This window comes from Apteryx rowi, unplaced genomic scaffold, assembly GCF_003343035.1.
Source record: "Apteryx rowi isolate R43461 unplaced genomic scaffold, aptRow1 scaffold_226, whole genome shotgun sequence".
In the NCBI taxonomy this organism is placed as follows: domain Eukaryota; kingdom Metazoa; phylum Chordata; class Aves; order Apterygiformes; family Apterygidae; genus Apteryx; species Apteryx rowi.
This window is the reverse complement of record NW_020448597.1, coordinates 373,603-390,642: the sequence shown is the minus strand read 5'-3', so window position 1 is coordinate 390,642 and position 17,040 is coordinate 373,603. Positions and strand designations below refer to the sequence as shown.

Below are 17,040 nucleotides of genomic sequence, written 5' to 3'. Positions count from 1 at the left end.
GAGAACTGTGAATACTACCTCAGAAATAAATTACAAACTATACATCCATCCATTTCAACACCAGTAACCTTGGGTCTTCTTTAATCCTATTTCCTTTGCCTTCTCTTTTTTACACAATTATTTCTGAATGTAAGAAAACACACAAAAAAGAATACTGGAATAAACTGGTGTGTGGACGGCTGATACTCAAATGCAGTCCTCACCCGTCCTAAGGGGGGCACTACAGCAACAGACAATTGCTTTGTTAAGGAGAAGCGAGTCCTTACACACCTCTGCAAAAGCCACTGCTCACAAACACAGGAGTCAAAGCAGTCAAACTTCCTGCCTAATAGAACAGCGCACGGTCCCCTTGCACGTGCCAGACTGCCCCTCCGCTGAACGGCTTGCTAAGAAATCAACCATACGCTCCAGGCATAGGACCTGTTGTGCATTTAGAGAACAGTATTATGAAAGCCAGGCATAAGTACCCACCCAAAAATCAAATAGAGGCACTCTTTTAAGAATGTTTTCCTATATATTTTATGTATAAATATATATGTGTGTATGGAGGGGGTATATAAAGTCCATATTAAGAATTGTTAATGACAATAATTAGTGACAAATAACAAGTATAGGTATCTTTGTGCAGGAGCAGGCAAGAAGCAAAAATATTTATTGTGTGTTCTGCATGCCTGTGTGGATCAAGCACATATTACAGTAGTGAAGGGCAGCAATCATATATCAGCAATTTGCATATATAGTTATGTTTTTTTTGTCTGAGAATAGGGAGCAATATTCTCAGCAAATGAGATTGGGGGAGATGAAAACCAATAGTACATGTTCTATGAATAGGCATGATATCACTATGAACTAGGTTTTATGAATGCACTAGGTAACAATATAATGCATTAACTGTGATGGCCTGTAATCACAGCCTTCGTAAAACAAAAACATTTTTATTTCTTTGGGAAATATATTTTGTGAAAATGCCAATGCTTTTTTCACAGTTCAAACTATACAATGAGCACACAGAACACTTATAAACTGCTGCTTTTGATATAGAAAACTTATCTAAAAATGCCATTTACATAAAACTCACGTCTACCTCACAACACAACGGGAGGTGGCAAACTTCGAGCCTAATCATTGCTGACCTTATCATTTTGCTACAAGAGACAGTGTGGTAAATAGCTGGCAATGGTTGAAGATACTTATTCTCAGCAGTTTTAACACAAGGAAACACTACTCCCTTCATTCCCACCCAAAAGTAAAGTACAAGAACACTGAATTTTGAAAGTAGTGCTTCCTCCAACTAAAGTAGAAGATGATCTCAGTCCTTAAGGTCTCCTGGAGAAGTACCAAAAATTAAGACCAGAAGCTTAGCTATCCAATCTAAACTCTGGGGAAAAAAGGCAAAGCCTCAAAGGGCTGAGACTTCCAAATGCACAGTAATTTTCCTCACAATTAAATACAGTGAAATGTGTACAAAAGCTGACAGTTATGAGGCTTTTTACTGAAACAACAATGCTATACAAGCATTAAAATACTGTTAGCTTAAAACTCGAAGAATCCTCAGATGGTAGCTGTACACATTTCTTTTCACTGCATGGACAACCTTTGAGTAATCAATTGAGAGAGATGTCACTGTGCTACAAGTCATACAGTCTTACATCCTTTCTTAACTTGCCCCCAGGCTTAAGGTGACCTATATTTGAAGCTAGAGGGAACCAATAATATTTAATAAGCCACATTTTGAATAGACAAGGTGAAGTTCAACTTCATTCACCATTTGTGTTATTACCCTATGATATACACTTTCCTAATACTGAAATGTAGTATTGGACTTCCAGTTCTTTTTCTCATTCACCAAAACAGTTAAAATTCCAGCCAAAGCCAGATGTATAATGTGTTTTAGGCTGAACTGACCTGTTGCACGCTGCCCCTCCGTAAGGCTCAGGTAGAATGCACATGTCCCTACACTGGTTTATGTAACATAGGTACCACCAAACAGCAAAAAGGCAGAGTTACTATTCTTCCCCAACAGAGAAAAGAGCAGACACTCTCCTAGCAAATTAAACTGTGCCTGGGAAAGTTCTTAGACACTGAAACACAATTATCTACACTGTTAAAATGCTCCTTTACACCTGTGCCAGCTAGCACTCTTCCAAAAAGCTGATGGGCATGGCTTGGCAGTTAGAAAGCTCCAGGGACTGCTCCCAAAAGGCAATTTGCATGTCACCACCCTCTTCTGGAGGCTTGGGAAGTCTACAAGGATAGATACAGGTTGCTCCATGCCAGCTGCCCTCAGTGACTGGCAATATCCCTGTATATGCTTAGTTTACTAGTAGAGATACAGCCTTTGACTCCAGCTCCCATTCCCCATGCATAAAGAGGAAAGAGTAAAGCTGGTGCAAGATGAAATGGAGCTGTGTTTTATCCTCTTTCCCTTTGCTGTTTCCAGAAGGCACATATTTATTTTTGACTTTCTCAATCACTTTCCCATTCTGTTGCAGGCTTTCTAACAGGATCCTAGATCGTTATTGTCTGATTCAATGCTCAAAAATAACTCCTGAATTGTCTTTCCATCTCTTAAATGGAGATGGTATATGCATTCAAATGACTAATAGTTGAAAAAAAAAAAAAGTTTTTTAATTAACAGTTTCAAAAGGAAGGGTATTTAAATAAAAAAATAAAGTGTGCAAATGCTACTAGTTATGCAACAGGAAATCACAGAACTGTTACCTTTTTCATATCCCACACGGACACAAGGTTTTACTGACTCCTCTGTCTCTGCGTCCCATCCAGCTGGTTTGGAAGGCTGGACTTTCCCAGATCTATCCAGTAATCCAAGAACATGGTGACCAATTGTCTCCTCTATGGCCACAGTTGTCTTCACAACTTCTAAAAGAATCTTCACAAGTTTCTCATTAGCCTTCTGAAAAACATGCCTGCAGAACAGGAACTAGTCAGTCCTTTGATTTTCCCCTGCTTCACAGCTGTTTTTATGCCTTATGTACCACTGGAGTCACAAAAAAATTGCCTGCTGAATCAGTAAAATCTGATTGTTTTGTAAGACTAAAAGACACATAACATGCATAAACACTAAAGGCACATCAATGTTAATCCAAAGTCGGTTATTTTTACAAAATATGTACAAAATCAAACTATTTATCAAAAACCATACTTTTATTCTGGTATTTTACCTAGTTGTTCTTTTAAAACAGAGGTCCACATTTTTCTGGTTTTCATATAAACTTACCCAAAGTGACAATTAAAAATATTCAAAAGGTGTTATCAAATAAAATAATTATTCCCATACAAAAAACATATTTCATATATGTACATGTGATATGCATAAATATAGACATGTATATAATTAATGTATGTAATTCTATATACGTGTAGAATATGAAAGATACAGTAAAACTTGCAAAGATTTTGCTCATCCTCTATGCCATTACATAGTTAGGCTTTAAAAAAAAAGGAAGAAATTGTTTCATTTAAATTACATAAATGTAGAAACATGGTTATCTAGAGTTAAGAGTACCATTATCATGAACTCAATCAGAATTAGGCTTAAAAATATTTTTAATTTAACAGCAAGAACATCATTCTCAAGGTTTTTTTCATTGACAGTACTTTCTTAATACTAACAGTTCTAAGTACCTTTCTTTCGAAAGAAGAGCTGACGATGTTTCTTCAGACTTTCTTCCTTCATCTTCATCCTTAAAGGTGTGTTCTCTCACGTTGCCTTGGTTTTCATCTTCACTCTGAGTAAGTTTTTGCAGAGGTAGAGAAGACAAAACAGACAGAAATCCCGTCATGCCAGAACGAACACATTCTTCTGATACATAGTAGAAGATGAAATTAAAAACCTAACTAGTTATGTTCCATTAATAAAACTTGTTCATGAAATTACAAATCAAGAAAAGGCAATATATAAAAAAACTCCTCCTACGTGCATAAACAAAACCAAAAATGAAACCCAAGGCAGGGCCTGTTAGAGAACTTTGTTATGCTGAATAAACTGTCTTGTGCCTTCTGTTGGTGTTGCTATAGCAATATGAGAACGTGAGTTTACCTGAGCAAAGAGTTATATTTATAATCCCCACCTTCAAGCTGTTAAACTTGCTTCTGTTTACCTTAAGTAAAAAACTATGTCTACAGGTACTAGCTTTTGGTTCTTAAATCTGCTCTGTTCAAGTAATACCCAACACCTGTTTAGAAAATATATTACATCAAAAAGAGTAGCAGACAAAAGGTTTTACTGGATTTATGTGTCACAGCTGCCCAGAAAGTCAAAGTTCATATTTACCTGTGTTTGTGTGCTGCTGTTTAGTAGCTCACAATACAGCCTCTCTTTTCTGGGTGCAGAATGTTGCTTTAATGATTCCAGTTCTTCCAAAAGCATTCGCTCTCTCTCTGTAACCAAGCTGTCATTCTCCATTGCGACTCGCTAAAAAAAAGAACCGTTACAGAAGCACACACAGTTTTTTACACTTCTGGGTACTAGTGAGTCCTGTCACTTCTAATTCTTTACATATTTAGCATAATGAACATTCAGCCCACTTTTTTAAATGGTTACAACAACATTGAAAGCTTTGTAGAATGGAATGCAGCTAATATTTTTGGTGTCTTACATCTTTAAGATTTTCATACGACATATATAAACACAATGATCACGATGGAAACTGGAAGGTTAACTTCTAAACATTACATGCTATAGTACGTAAGTTTTACACAGCAGATAAAAATAGGATGAAAGTAAGTTCTTTGTAAAAAAAAAAAAAAAAAAAGTTGTCAAAGGCTTTCTTTTAGAAGAGCTAGAAGTGTACATGGCTTAAAAGCTACACACAAATTCCTATACAGTTCTTATGGCTAAACATCCTTGACATTTAAACAAATGACAGGAAAGCCAGCAGCACAGCTCATATTTAATGTTTTTCATCAGTGTCAGAAATTTGCAATCTCTGCCAAAAGATGTGATTGCAAACTGACAGGCAAAGGGAGAAAGGTGGTATATACTGAAAGGAAAGACTATCAGGATAAATGATAGAAAGAGGCTTACAAAGAAGCTAACAGAAACAGACACGTGATATTGCTGAAGAAGAACCACTTCCAGGCCCCCTGAGACCAAACTTAGGCAGAACAGAACCAGGTTTGAATAAGGTCTGAAGGAACTTGGCGTTGCAGTAAAGCTCCACTCCATGGTGAAATCAAGAACTTTAGAATTTGCTGATTACTATTTCCATGTGTATTTCTGTAACGTCACATTAAAATCAAGTCAGGGCAAGATGAATTCTTCTGGATTTTGTGCCCTTTGTCTATCAAGGGAAAGAATCCTTGAAGACAAGTTTGCAAATGATATTTTTAAGGACTTAACAATTAAGATTAATTAATGAGTTCCATAACATACCTACCATTGGCTTTGTATATGTGTGAAATGATGACAAGTTATAGTTTAAAATGGCAAAGAAACACAGTGGTGTTTCACATCAAACTACACTACTTTTGTGTCATTCCAACATAGTCAGTAAGGGCTTTGCTCCCTCCATGATAAAAAACAAAGCCAAAATATTTTGTTGCTACTTGGAATGATTTCTTTTCCCTCCTGGTCTTTGGCACTAGTTGCCACCTAACCAGGCATGATAACTCCTGCCAGTTTCCAAAGCCTAGGTCCATTCAAGCAACCCAAGGCACCTCCTATGACTGGCATGCTTTTGATTTTATTCAAGAAGCAGCAGACTATGCTGTAGAAAAAGACCCTGAACAAATTTCTGTACCACATGATTGATTATCTCGCTTGGGGAAAGAAAAGGGAATATATGAGGAAAGAAGTGTCACAGCAGAGACTGGGAACCAGACTAGCTAAGTCAAGCCCCGGAACTCCATGTTCTGCATGTTAGCTGGGTTTGCAACCCCCAAGCCCTGGAAATCCCCGTACTATGACCAGAAGAGGGAAGAAGGAAAAGGGCAGTGAGGAAGAGAGCACTGTGGGACGTGAGCTCTGTGGGAAGCAGCAAATACTGTTCTACTTCAAACCTGAAGTGGGAATGGGGAAAAATAAGGGATTCTATAGTACTTCAAACCACGGCTGCATGCATCTTTGATGTAAATGGATACTAGCCCACATCCTACACAGGGTCTTGTATCTAGCATGTGGCACAGTTTACAATACATCTGCATTCACTCACTCTTCTGGCTGCTGGGCAGCACTGCAGGTTTTCTCCAGGTTTAGAGCAGACAAGACTGATCCATAACCGACTGATTTTAAAAAAGTCTTTTTTTTAATATATGTATGTATGGGTGCATATACACACAAGTGCTTGTGTGTGTGTGTGTGTGCACGCACGTCCATGTGCATGTGTACGCATTACATGTAAGTATCTCTCTAAATAAAAACCTTCCTGGTTAATTTTTTGTTAAACCATGTTTACACTACTGCTCTCGTGTAAGACCCCGTATTACCTCAGCTAACTGCACTTTCAGACTCTCAAGCTCTGCTAAGAGTTGTTCTTGATTTTCCTTTTGACGTTCCATTTGCTGCATATGTCCTTGTCTCAATAATTCTGTTGCCTGCTGATGTTCCTGATATTGCCGTACTAGTTCCTGCCGCATATCTTCCAAACGTTCCTCGTAAAACAGCAGCTGACTTGATATTTCTGTTGTCATCTCACTGCAGTGCTGAAATATTGGAACTATTTTACTATTTTATGTTCAAGAACATTTTCTAGAAAATATTCAAATTTTCACAAATTACAATAGCTATTATTAAAGCATTATCTTGTTGTCCGTGTCTTGGAAGACCCAGGCTTAGAATTATTCCCATTTAGAAGACAGAATGTCTTTTTGTTAACTGTGAACAGAGTTAACTCTAATTCTTTTTAGCTAGCAGGGATCTCAACAGAAATTTTTTTAGTAAACATACATGTGTGCAAGCGAGCGTGTGTGTGTGTGGTGTGTGTATAGTGCAACAGAAGTTTAAGAGAATAGTACCATACAAAGCAGGAACACAGGAGTTTATCCATTACCAAGATAACACAAGATCAGAATATCTAACTGTTATATAAGTTTGAAAGTGTGACTTTTTGCTTCAATTGTGCCAAATTTAATGAAAAAAATTAAACTAGTATGAAAATGTGTAGTTAAAACTTATGACTAGTTTTTACCATATCTGTTCCAAATTTCACCACCTCCCCCCAATCTTGGTGAATCACTTAATATATTTCACATATTACCTTTATAATTTTTGTGCTCAAATGATAACCTTTATCACAGGGACTCAAACCACCTAAAAATGATTTTTAATCTATGTTCCAAGTATAAGCATTAGAAAATAACCTATCTTAAAAAAACCCCCAAAACTTTATAGAATTTATTGCTTTCAATACAGTTTTATCCACAAAAATGGAACAATCTGTTTCCCTATAATTAGTGTTATATTCCTTTCTCATTTATTAGCAAAATGCTGTGACACTCAGGTAAAACATAGATCTAAATTACCTATCCTTTTTTCCTAAAGTTGTCACGCATTTAAAGGGAAAGGGAAATATTTTAACGGAAGTTTTATCTTAGTTTTTTTCTTTTGCTGTTTTCTTATTCAAATGGTATATAAATGTGTTGGAAACTTTATTCAAATATGGTATATTATATCATATATATATTTTTTACACTTACCAGTGTTTCTTCCACTGTAAGCTCTTTGACCCGAGAGAAAACTTGTTCAGAAATTACCATTTCATGCGTGGTCTGTCCTAATACATAACCAGGCCTGCTACTAGAATCAAGCTGTTCTCCAAGTGAGTTCATCTCACCAGACTCTTCACTGAGTTCCTTGCAAAGTGATTTCAGTTCTTCTTCATGCTTACTGCCTTTTTCTGTTGCCTTTCTGAGAGGGCTGCCTACTTCTCCTCTACATTGCTTTTTAACTTCAAAATGCTTTCCCTGTTGATGTTTTGTTTGTGTTTCTTCTTCCTTCTGCCTAGTAATTCTTGACAATTCAGTCTGTTGTGCAAATGCTACACTCATTGACACAATAACCTGAATAAATAAGAAAATAATAAATTAGTATTAATTTATACTTAGCAGTATCTGCTATTGCTGAAGAAATCTCAATGCTTACCATCAATAATACAAATAAGGGTTCTGGACATGTTCTGAACTATGATTCTACTCATTTTTTTTTTTACAGAAAATAACCAGCAAATTAAAAAAAAAGAAGTAGATACACAATCTCATCAACAGGCACATCTTAAAATATAGACGTGCTACATTTAAGATAGTTTAAACTATGATGCTATTTTCAGTTAAAAATATACTATTTAGCACAGAATTATCTAGTTATCATTAAAAAGATACAGAGATTGGATTCTACAAGCTGACTTAGGGAAAAAAAAAAAAAAGCGTTAATACAAGTCCTCTCACCTTGACCTAAGTGCAGCTATGCTAAGCTTCCTCTGTGTATACAAGCATTCTTTGTAAACATTTCACTGACACTGAATTTTGGATTGTATAAAGATAGCAGTGCCATGTGCCTGATAGCCCGCCCACATGTTTATTTTACTTGAGATGAGAGAGATGCAACTTTTGCTCCAGAAACATGGATTACTTAAATTTATATCACCACCCAGTGCTGGCTATTGCATTCTTCTTAACTCTGATCACTAACCTTTTGAAGAAGTATTGTCTTATTTTTTCCAGTTTTTACTTTATGTTAATTGATTGATTCACCTGTTTTTATTTATGCCATTATATAATGAAAGCAGAGAGAGGATTTTTCATTTAAAAAAAAGAAATATTCTGCAATTAAGTGAGAACTTTTTTGGAAGTCATAAATTAGTAAATCCACAAATGATTTAACACACACTATCTATAAAATCTGAATGTTACTTCTCATGTTTCAGCGAAAGTCACTCAATCCAAATAAAAGTTACACATTTTATACAATATATTAAAATGCACAATAAAATATCAGAAAATATAGTGTGAAACTCTTAAGTAAAAAATCTTTTGTACACACCAGCTGTTAAGCCTAAAGTAGCAAGAAATCTACTCTCTAGCATGCAAGTCATCTATTCTCTTTGATGTTTTAAAGCAACACAACATCTATGCTCACGGTGTTGCTCCCCCCTCCAAATTAAAAAAAACCAACCACATTATGAGAGTTGAGAATAGAATATTAGTTGAAGGACTATGGGGATATGAAATTAAAGGTATGAAATTATGAGCACTATAAGAATGAAAATCTATCACACAACTAAAAAGCCTGAAGTGTTTTAGAAAAACTTTTCTAAATAGACTTTCATGTTTGGAATGAGAATGAAACCTTCCTGTAAATAAATTAAACAAAAGTTATAATATGGTGTTACAACCGTCCAAATTGTCATAAACAGCAAATAATAGTCACTATTAAAGCATATTTTAAAATAATAGTCACTTTTAAAGCATATTTTAAAATAACAAAATAAAAGTAATACCTTTGCTATTTCTTCTTCTAATCTTTCTTGGTACTGTTGTTCTAGCAGTTGAACAACATCCAGATCATTCTTCATTTCAATTTCACTAGCAAGCTGTAAGAAAAATATGAAATCTCAAAAATCAAACAACAGTCTATTTCAAAAGCACGTTATATCCCAAAGCATCTAAATTATATTGAATATATATTTATTTGCTGATAAATTGTCAGCTGAGTTACACGATACCTCCACAGCTGCATCTGCTCTTTGCTGATGAAGTTTTTCAGTGTATTTTACTTTCCTGAAGACCTCTTCTAGTTTTATTTGTGAATCTGCAGATATACTATAAAGATAGAAGCGAGGAAAAAAAAAAAAAAATCAATGCTTCGATATATTTTTTCTCTATTCGAATATCTATATCTATATAAATATATTCAAAGATCAATGACTGTGAACACTTACTTCACAACATACCTTTGTCTATACCATTAATTTCATATACTTGACTCTATAAACCATCTGCCTTCCAGACACTTGCCTTTTCTATCAATATAACACTCCTTAACATCAGTTTTGTGGACTTGACTTCACAAACAACTAGTCTTTTAAAGCTACTTGAGAATATTTTGTGCTCAATAACTATACACAATTAAGATGAAGACAATAGTGCCTGTTTGAATGGTAAGAATATGGGAAAAACTAGAAGGGCTTTACAAAGCCACAGAAACAGCTTGGTAATATTTATTTTGATTCTTTAAAATTGTTGCTTTTCAGCAGATGCACTGCTTTCTTGTATTATATAGATGACTCAGTAAGAAAAGGCATACACATGAAAATATTAAGAAATCCATTACAATTCATTTTATATTTAGATACTAACAGGTTGAAATATATTCAGTGACTGTTTCTCCTAACAGAACAGCACTCTATCTTCAGATACAAAAAAAAAAACCCTCTAGAACCCCTTTCACTTCTGATATGTTGCAAAGAAGTCACAGAAACACACTGCAAAAAGAATAAGATACAGCAACAAACTACCTAAATAATCTCTCTTCAGTATTTGTGATCTGCTGTCACAAAGAAATGAATACCTTGCTAAAAAAGACAAGGTATAGATTAGATGAAATTAGAAGGTAAGATTATTCTCTGTAGGACTTGCAACCTTTAGTTACACTAGGGTTTTACAGAATCTCAGAGTCAGTTTAGATTATTCTGAAATGGAGTTCAGAATATCTGATAATTTTATAAACCTTATGACATTTTTAACTATAAAAAGTAACACTACTTTTAGCATTCACATTTAATTTCTATATATGAACAGTCATGTACAGGCCCTTACTTTCCTTTATGGTGCATTTCAGTTCTAAACCACAGCAGGGAATGAATGGTAGAAATTGATTTCTTCCATTATTTTTTTCTGATGTTGCAATAGGATATGTAACCATATGAAAAGGTCTTTAAAAACCACCAGGTTTGGCCAGAGCTATCTTCCTACTTAGATCATAGTTTAAAAGACAGTAACAAATCAAGTATGGAGATTGAAGACCTATTAGAATTCAACAGATTACTGACTACACCATTAAAGAGTCCCACTTTGTAACCAGGCTTGAGACGTAAGACAGAACTTCATACAGGTTTATTAAAAAACAATTTATATAGTGAGCTAGGATTTTTTCCTCTAAAACTCCAGTTTCATTTTAATTTGTAAAACCTGAAGTTCAAGAACTAAAGGTAACTCTTAATGGGAAAACACTAAAGAACTGATGAATACCTCATATGGTCAGAGGATACCTCAGAACTCTGAAGCTTATCCTGCAAATGAACAATCTCTGTAGTGTACCTCTCTTCACTTTCTTTTAGCTGCTGTTGAAAATAGGACCGGAGGTGCTCCAGTTCATGAGCATGTTTTTCTTCAAGTTGTGTTTTAAGGTTCTCTAACTCCCTCCAAAGGTATTCTTGAATCTTAGGATCTACATGCAGGTTATTTGAAGAGGGGAAGAAAGCAAAAAAGATTAGCTCAATTCTATTAGTTATATTAGTTTTCCACCCATCCCCCCTAAGTTAATAGCAGTGATGGAACTGAATAATTACTGTAGTTTAAAATATTCTTTTGATATCTTATCAATTATTTTCCCATAGCAAATAATTATAATTTAGTTTTCCCTCTTGTGAAATAAAATAAATCCTTCCTCTTCTATTATTGGATATAGGTAACCAAACTAACTGTGGAAAACTGAACATCAAATTAAAACTCCTTCAAGGAGTATAATTCCAAAACATTTTAGAGATTTAAGACAATCATAGTATCATATTGTAAAATCTGCAAAAATCTCTTATATGCTTCAAGCTGTAAAATAGGGGTCAGTTTAAATTTAAAGTCATTGTCTTTCTCTTTCTCTCTGTGAATATACATATACTGAAAACAACATATACATCCTTTTACCCATTAGATCCTGTGAAGGGGTTTCCAGACATTCCTTTCTTGTTTCCAGACAATTAGGTTCCTCTTCTCTCCTAGGCTCAGGTTCAGAAGATGATATCCATGGTTCTTTGACCTAAAAAAATCATCAAGTAAATACAAATGACAACAATTTGTATTACACTAATGCAAAAATATTATCTGTAATTATACACATACAAGAAGGATTAAACACCCTTTCAGAACTAGATGGCTCACTAGGCATTATGTTTAAGCCAGTACCCATATACAACACAATTCACAAAGTAGAGGTCATATTCATTTCAGCTTTTCCTCTATTCATTCTTGAACCTATCACAGTAGCTATCTGCTAGCTAAAGAGGTTATTAATTTTTTTTCAGAAGTAACATAGTAGCAGAGAAATAGATGCTGCAGCTACTTTAGTAAGTCAGTTTTCACTTATATATAAGTTCAATCTCTGCCTCCTAATAAAATTCTGAAGCAGCATGAAAAAAATATTTTTAAGTTTTAGCTTCCCAACTTGGAGTGACATTGGGGGAGATAAAGACATGTATCACAAAATAAAGTACACAGTGGATCAACCTCAAGTTTATATTCCTTCATTATTTTTCTTGTTGTTCTCTTTTTTTTTTATTTAAAAGATGACTTACTGTCAGCAAACCATAGGAGATGATGAGAGTGCAGCAAACAGAAGCAGTAACAGACAAAGGAGTTTGAGCAGCAGTTCAGGCAGAAGGGAGCCAGAACTCTGCTGGGAACAGTGTACATGTGCTCAGCAAGGGTGGTGGCATGCCACAGGGCGCTGTGTCCAGCTGCCATTGCACCAACTAGCCCACAACATCAGAGGCCTTGCCCCAGAGTGAACTCCTGAGAGAGGATGCTGCTCTGCAAGTTGGAGGCTGCAGGGGTGCCCAGGACCTCTCACTGAGGCTGGGGGAGATGGGCTCCCCGCCTGCATGAGGTGTGTGCTGGGGCAGGATCTGTGTCACCAAGCAAAGGAGCTGCGGGAGGAGGTCAGCACACTGTGCAGCATCAGAGATGACAAAGAAAGAGACTGACTGGATCTCTCCATGCAGCTTTAAGAGCCTGAACCTCCACCTGTACTGAAGGAGGAGCAGGCAGAGCCTGTGGTTATCAGGTTGGGAGATGGAGGCTGCCATGATGATGGAGGCTGGAAGCTCATGACTTCTGGCACCAGGAGGAAGGCTCCTGCTCCACCCTGCAGATCTGCAACTATGGAATAGATTCAGTGCCCCAGGTGCAGATGAGGATCCAGGAGCTCTGTCCAATGAAGCATCCAAACCGGCTGTGCCTGCACCACACAGCAGCACTGGGAGCAATTGAGGGGTGATAGTAAGGGGAGACTCTCTGCTGCAGGGGATGGAGGCCCCCCTCTGCTGACCTGACCTGCTGTCTAGGGAGGTTTGTCGCTTGCTAGGAGCTGGGATCCAGGATGTTGTGGAGAGACTGCTGAAGTCTGTCCAGCCCTCAGACTATTATCCCCCACTGCTCTTCTACATGGGCAACAATATTGCCAGGGGAGACCTGGAGCGTATCAAGAGTGACTATGTGGATCTGGGAGTGATAATCAAGGGCATGGGTGGTGCATCTTTGATTCTGCCAGGGAAGGGCTTGAGGAGGAATGAACAGATCCTGTAACTTAACAACTGGTTGAGCAGCTGGTGTTGACAACAGGAATTTGAGTTTTATATCATGGGACCCTCTTTGAGGCGGGACTTTGATGACTGCTGTGAAGAGACAGGATCAATCCAGCCAAGTAGGGCAAAAGCATCTTTGCTACCAGGCTGGCCAACCTGGTGAGAAGAGCTTTAAACTAGAAATGACAGGGGAGGGAGGTGACAACCCACAATCAAGTGAGAAAGTGGTAAACCATGTTGGCAAGCAATGAGTGCAGGGTGATGGGGGCAAGAGAGACCTAGTAATTAGAGCTGAAGGGGGCATACCTCAAGTGTATGCACATAAATAAGGAGGTACCCACAAGACAGCATTACAGGGGAAACTCTCATGCCTTTTCTGGGGAATCAGCATGACTGGCTGCTTCTCTGTAGTACCTGCACACTAATGCCTGCAGCATTGGGAACAAATGAGAAGAATTACAGAGCGGTGTGCAGTCACAGAGCTACAGTATCACTGAGATCACAGATATTGTGGGATAGCTCACATAACTGGTGTGCTGCACTGGATGGATACGGGCTCTTTAGGAATGACAGGAGGGGAAGTTGCTCTTTATGTGAGAGAGCAGTGGGAATGCACGGAGCTCTGCCTTGGTATGGATGATGAGCCAGCAGGGAGCTTATGGGTCAAGAATTAGAGGGCAGACCAACATGGGGGACATTGTTGTGGGTGCCTGCTACAGACCACCTGATCAGGAAGATGAAGCCTTCTTCAGACAACTGGAAGAAAGCTCACATTTGCAGATCCTGGTCCTCATGAGGGATTTAGGCCACCCCAGTATCTGCGGGAAGGGCAATACACAGCAGGGCATAAGCAATCCAGGAGGCCTCTGGAATGCACTGATGGTAACTTCTTGAGACAGGTAATGGAAGACCCAACAAGAAGAGATGCTTTGCTGGACCTCATTCTTACAAACAATGAAGAACTCATCAGGGATGGAAAGGTTGGGGGCAGCCTTGGCTGCAGTGACCACGAGATGATGGAGTTCAGGATTTTGAGAGAAGGGAACAAGGTAAAAAACAGGATCACAACAGACTTCAGAAGAACAGACTTCGGCCTCTTCAGGGATCTGCTTGGAAATCTCTTGGGGTACAGTCCTGGAGAGAAGAGGGATCCAAGAGAGCTGGTTGATTTTAAAGGATCACCTCCTCCAAGCTCAAGAATGGTTTAACCTGATGAGCAGAAGATCAAGCAAAGGTGGTAGTTGGCCTGTATGGATGAAAAAGGAGCTCCTGACAAAGCTCAGTCATAAAAAGAAAGCTTAAAAGAGGTGGAAGGAGAGTCAGGTCACCCAGAAGGAACACAGAGACACTGCTCAGGTGTGCAGAGACAGGGTTAGGAAAGCCAAAGCCTACCTGGAGCTGAGTCTGGCACAGGATGTGAAGGGCAACAAGAAAGGCTTCTACAGGTATATCAGCTTCAAAAGAAAAACCAGGGAAAATGCTGGCCCACTGCTAAATAGGGCAAGGGCCCTGGTGACAAAAGACATGGAAAAGGCTGAGGTACTCAATGCCTCCTTTGACTCAGTCTCTACTGATAAGATAGGCCTTCAGGAATCCCTGGTCACTGAGACCACTGGAAAAGTCTGGAGCAAGGAATATATACCCGGTGGAAGAGGATCAGGCTGGGGATCACTTAAGCAAACTGGACATACACAAGTCCGTGGGGCCTGATGGGATGCACCCACAAGTGCTGTGGGTGCCAATGTCATTGCAAGGCCAATCTCAATCATCTTTGAAAGGTAATAGTGACTGGGAGAGGTTCCTGAGGACTGGAAGAAAGCAAATGTCATTCCCGTCTTCAAGAAGGAAAATGAGGATCCAGGGAACCACCGGCCTCAATCCCTGGAAAGGTGATGGAGCAAATTCTGGAAACTATTTCCAAACATATGAAGGAGGTGATTGGGAGCAGTCAGTATGGATTTATGAAGGGGAAACCATGTCTGACCAACCTGATAGCCTTCTACAATGAGATGACTGGCTCAGTGGGAAAGGGGAGAGCAGTGGGTACTATTTAACTTGACTTTTGACACTGTCTCCCATAATATCCTCATAGACAAGCTAATGAAATACAGGGACGGTGAGATGGACTGAAAAAACTGGCTGAGCTACCAGGCTCAAAGAGCTGTGATCAGCAGCATGAAGTCCTGCTGGAGGCCAGTCACTGGTGGTGCACCCCATGGGACCAAACTGGGACCAATAGTGTTTAACATCTTCATTAATGACCTGGACAACGAGCGCACCCTCAGCAGGTTTGCAGATGATGGAAAACTGGGCAGAGTGGCTGATATACTGGATGGTTGTAACATTCAGAGGGACCTTGACAGTCTGGAGAAATGGGCAGACAGGAACCTCATGCGGGAAATGCACAGTCTTGCACCTTTGAAGGAATAACCCTATACACCAGTACATGCTAGGGGCCAACCAGCCGGAAAGCAGCTTTGCAGAAAGGGATTTGGGGTCTTGGAGGACAAGTTAAACATGAGCCAGCAAAGTGCCCTGGCAGCAAAGAAGGCCACCAGTATCCTGGGCTGCATTAGGAAGAACGTTGCCAGTAGGTTGAGGGAGAGGATCCTTTCCCTCTACTCAGCACTGGTGAGACTGCATCTGGAGTGCTGTGTCCAATTCTGGGCATCCCAGTACAAGACATGGACTTACTGGAGCGAGTCCAGTGAAAGGCCACAAAGATGATTAAAGGATTGGAATATCTCTCAAATGCAAAGAGGCTGAGAGAGCTGAGATTGTTCAACCAGGAGAAAAGAAGGCTCGGGGTGATCTTATCAATATGTAAATACCTGATGGGGGGAGTAAAGACGACAGAACCATACCCTTCTCAGTGATGCCCAGAGACAAGAAAAGAGGCAATGTGCACAAATTGAAATACAGGAAATTCCATGTAAACATAAGAAAAATATGGTCAAACACTGGAAGAGGTTGCCCACAGATGTTGTGGAGTCTCAGCACTTGGAGATATTCAAAACCTGACTGGATACAGTCCTGAGCAACCTGCTTTAGCTAACCCTTCTCTGTTTTACTTAACCATCAACTTGCTATGCCACTCAACCAGGATCTATAAATAGAGTTGTAAATACATTCTCTCCCTGACCAGAAGGAATTCACGCAACAGAGAAAATTCAAACACACTTGCATTTTATAAGAGGTGCTATAAAAAGCTTACCTGTTTACAATCCTTCATCAAGTGTGTTTGAAGTGCAGTCAGCCTGCTGTATTCTTCCTTTATCTTGTGCAGGAGAGCATCCATATGTTGTTGCATAGCTAAATTACACAAATAACCAGGGACTTTTTCTTTAAATTAAGTTTATAAACATTATACCATAATTTTTTTATAAAATGAATTGTTCACAATTTTTTCACTGAAGAGTTATCCCACAAACATTATATATTATTGAAATAAGAGAGGGCCCTTACAAATTTTAGAATGTATTTTTATATAATACTGATATATATGTAT

The 17,040-nt window shown here is 38.4% G+C and overlaps 1 protein-coding gene across 11 annotated transcripts in view; it reads right to left on the bottom strand.

The window, feature by feature from the left end:
- AKAP9 (A-kinase anchoring protein 9) overlaps positions 1–17,040 on the bottom strand; it is a 129,024-nt gene that overhangs the window by 52,519 nt on the left and 59,465 nt on the right. For 10 of the 11 annotated variants that reach the window (XR_003253421.1, XM_026065349.1, XM_026065339.1 and 7 more), the window contains 10 exons: positions 16,747–16,844; positions 11,878–11,989; positions 11,206–11,404; positions 9,681–9,777; positions 9,456–9,548; positions 7,657–8,019; positions 6,448–6,663; positions 4,295–4,435; positions 3,646–3,749; positions 2,722–2,927 (listed from right to left, as the gene is read on the bottom strand). Coding sequence is in view for 10 of the 11 variants with exons in the window: in XM_026065349.1 (XP_025921134.1) it covers positions 2,722–2,927; positions 3,646–3,749; positions 4,295–4,435; positions 6,448–6,663; positions 7,657–8,019; positions 9,456–9,548; positions 9,681–9,777; positions 11,206–11,404; positions 11,878–11,989; positions 16,747–16,844 (1,629 nt within the window). In the remaining variant the exon portion in view is untranslated. The remainder of the gene's footprint in view (positions 1–2,721; positions 2,928–3,645; positions 3,750–4,294; positions 4,436–6,447; positions 6,664–7,656; positions 8,020–9,455; positions 9,549–9,680; positions 9,778–11,205; positions 11,405–11,877; positions 11,990–16,746; positions 16,845–17,040) is intronic. The other variant, XM_026065341.1, reaches the window with a different exon arrangement.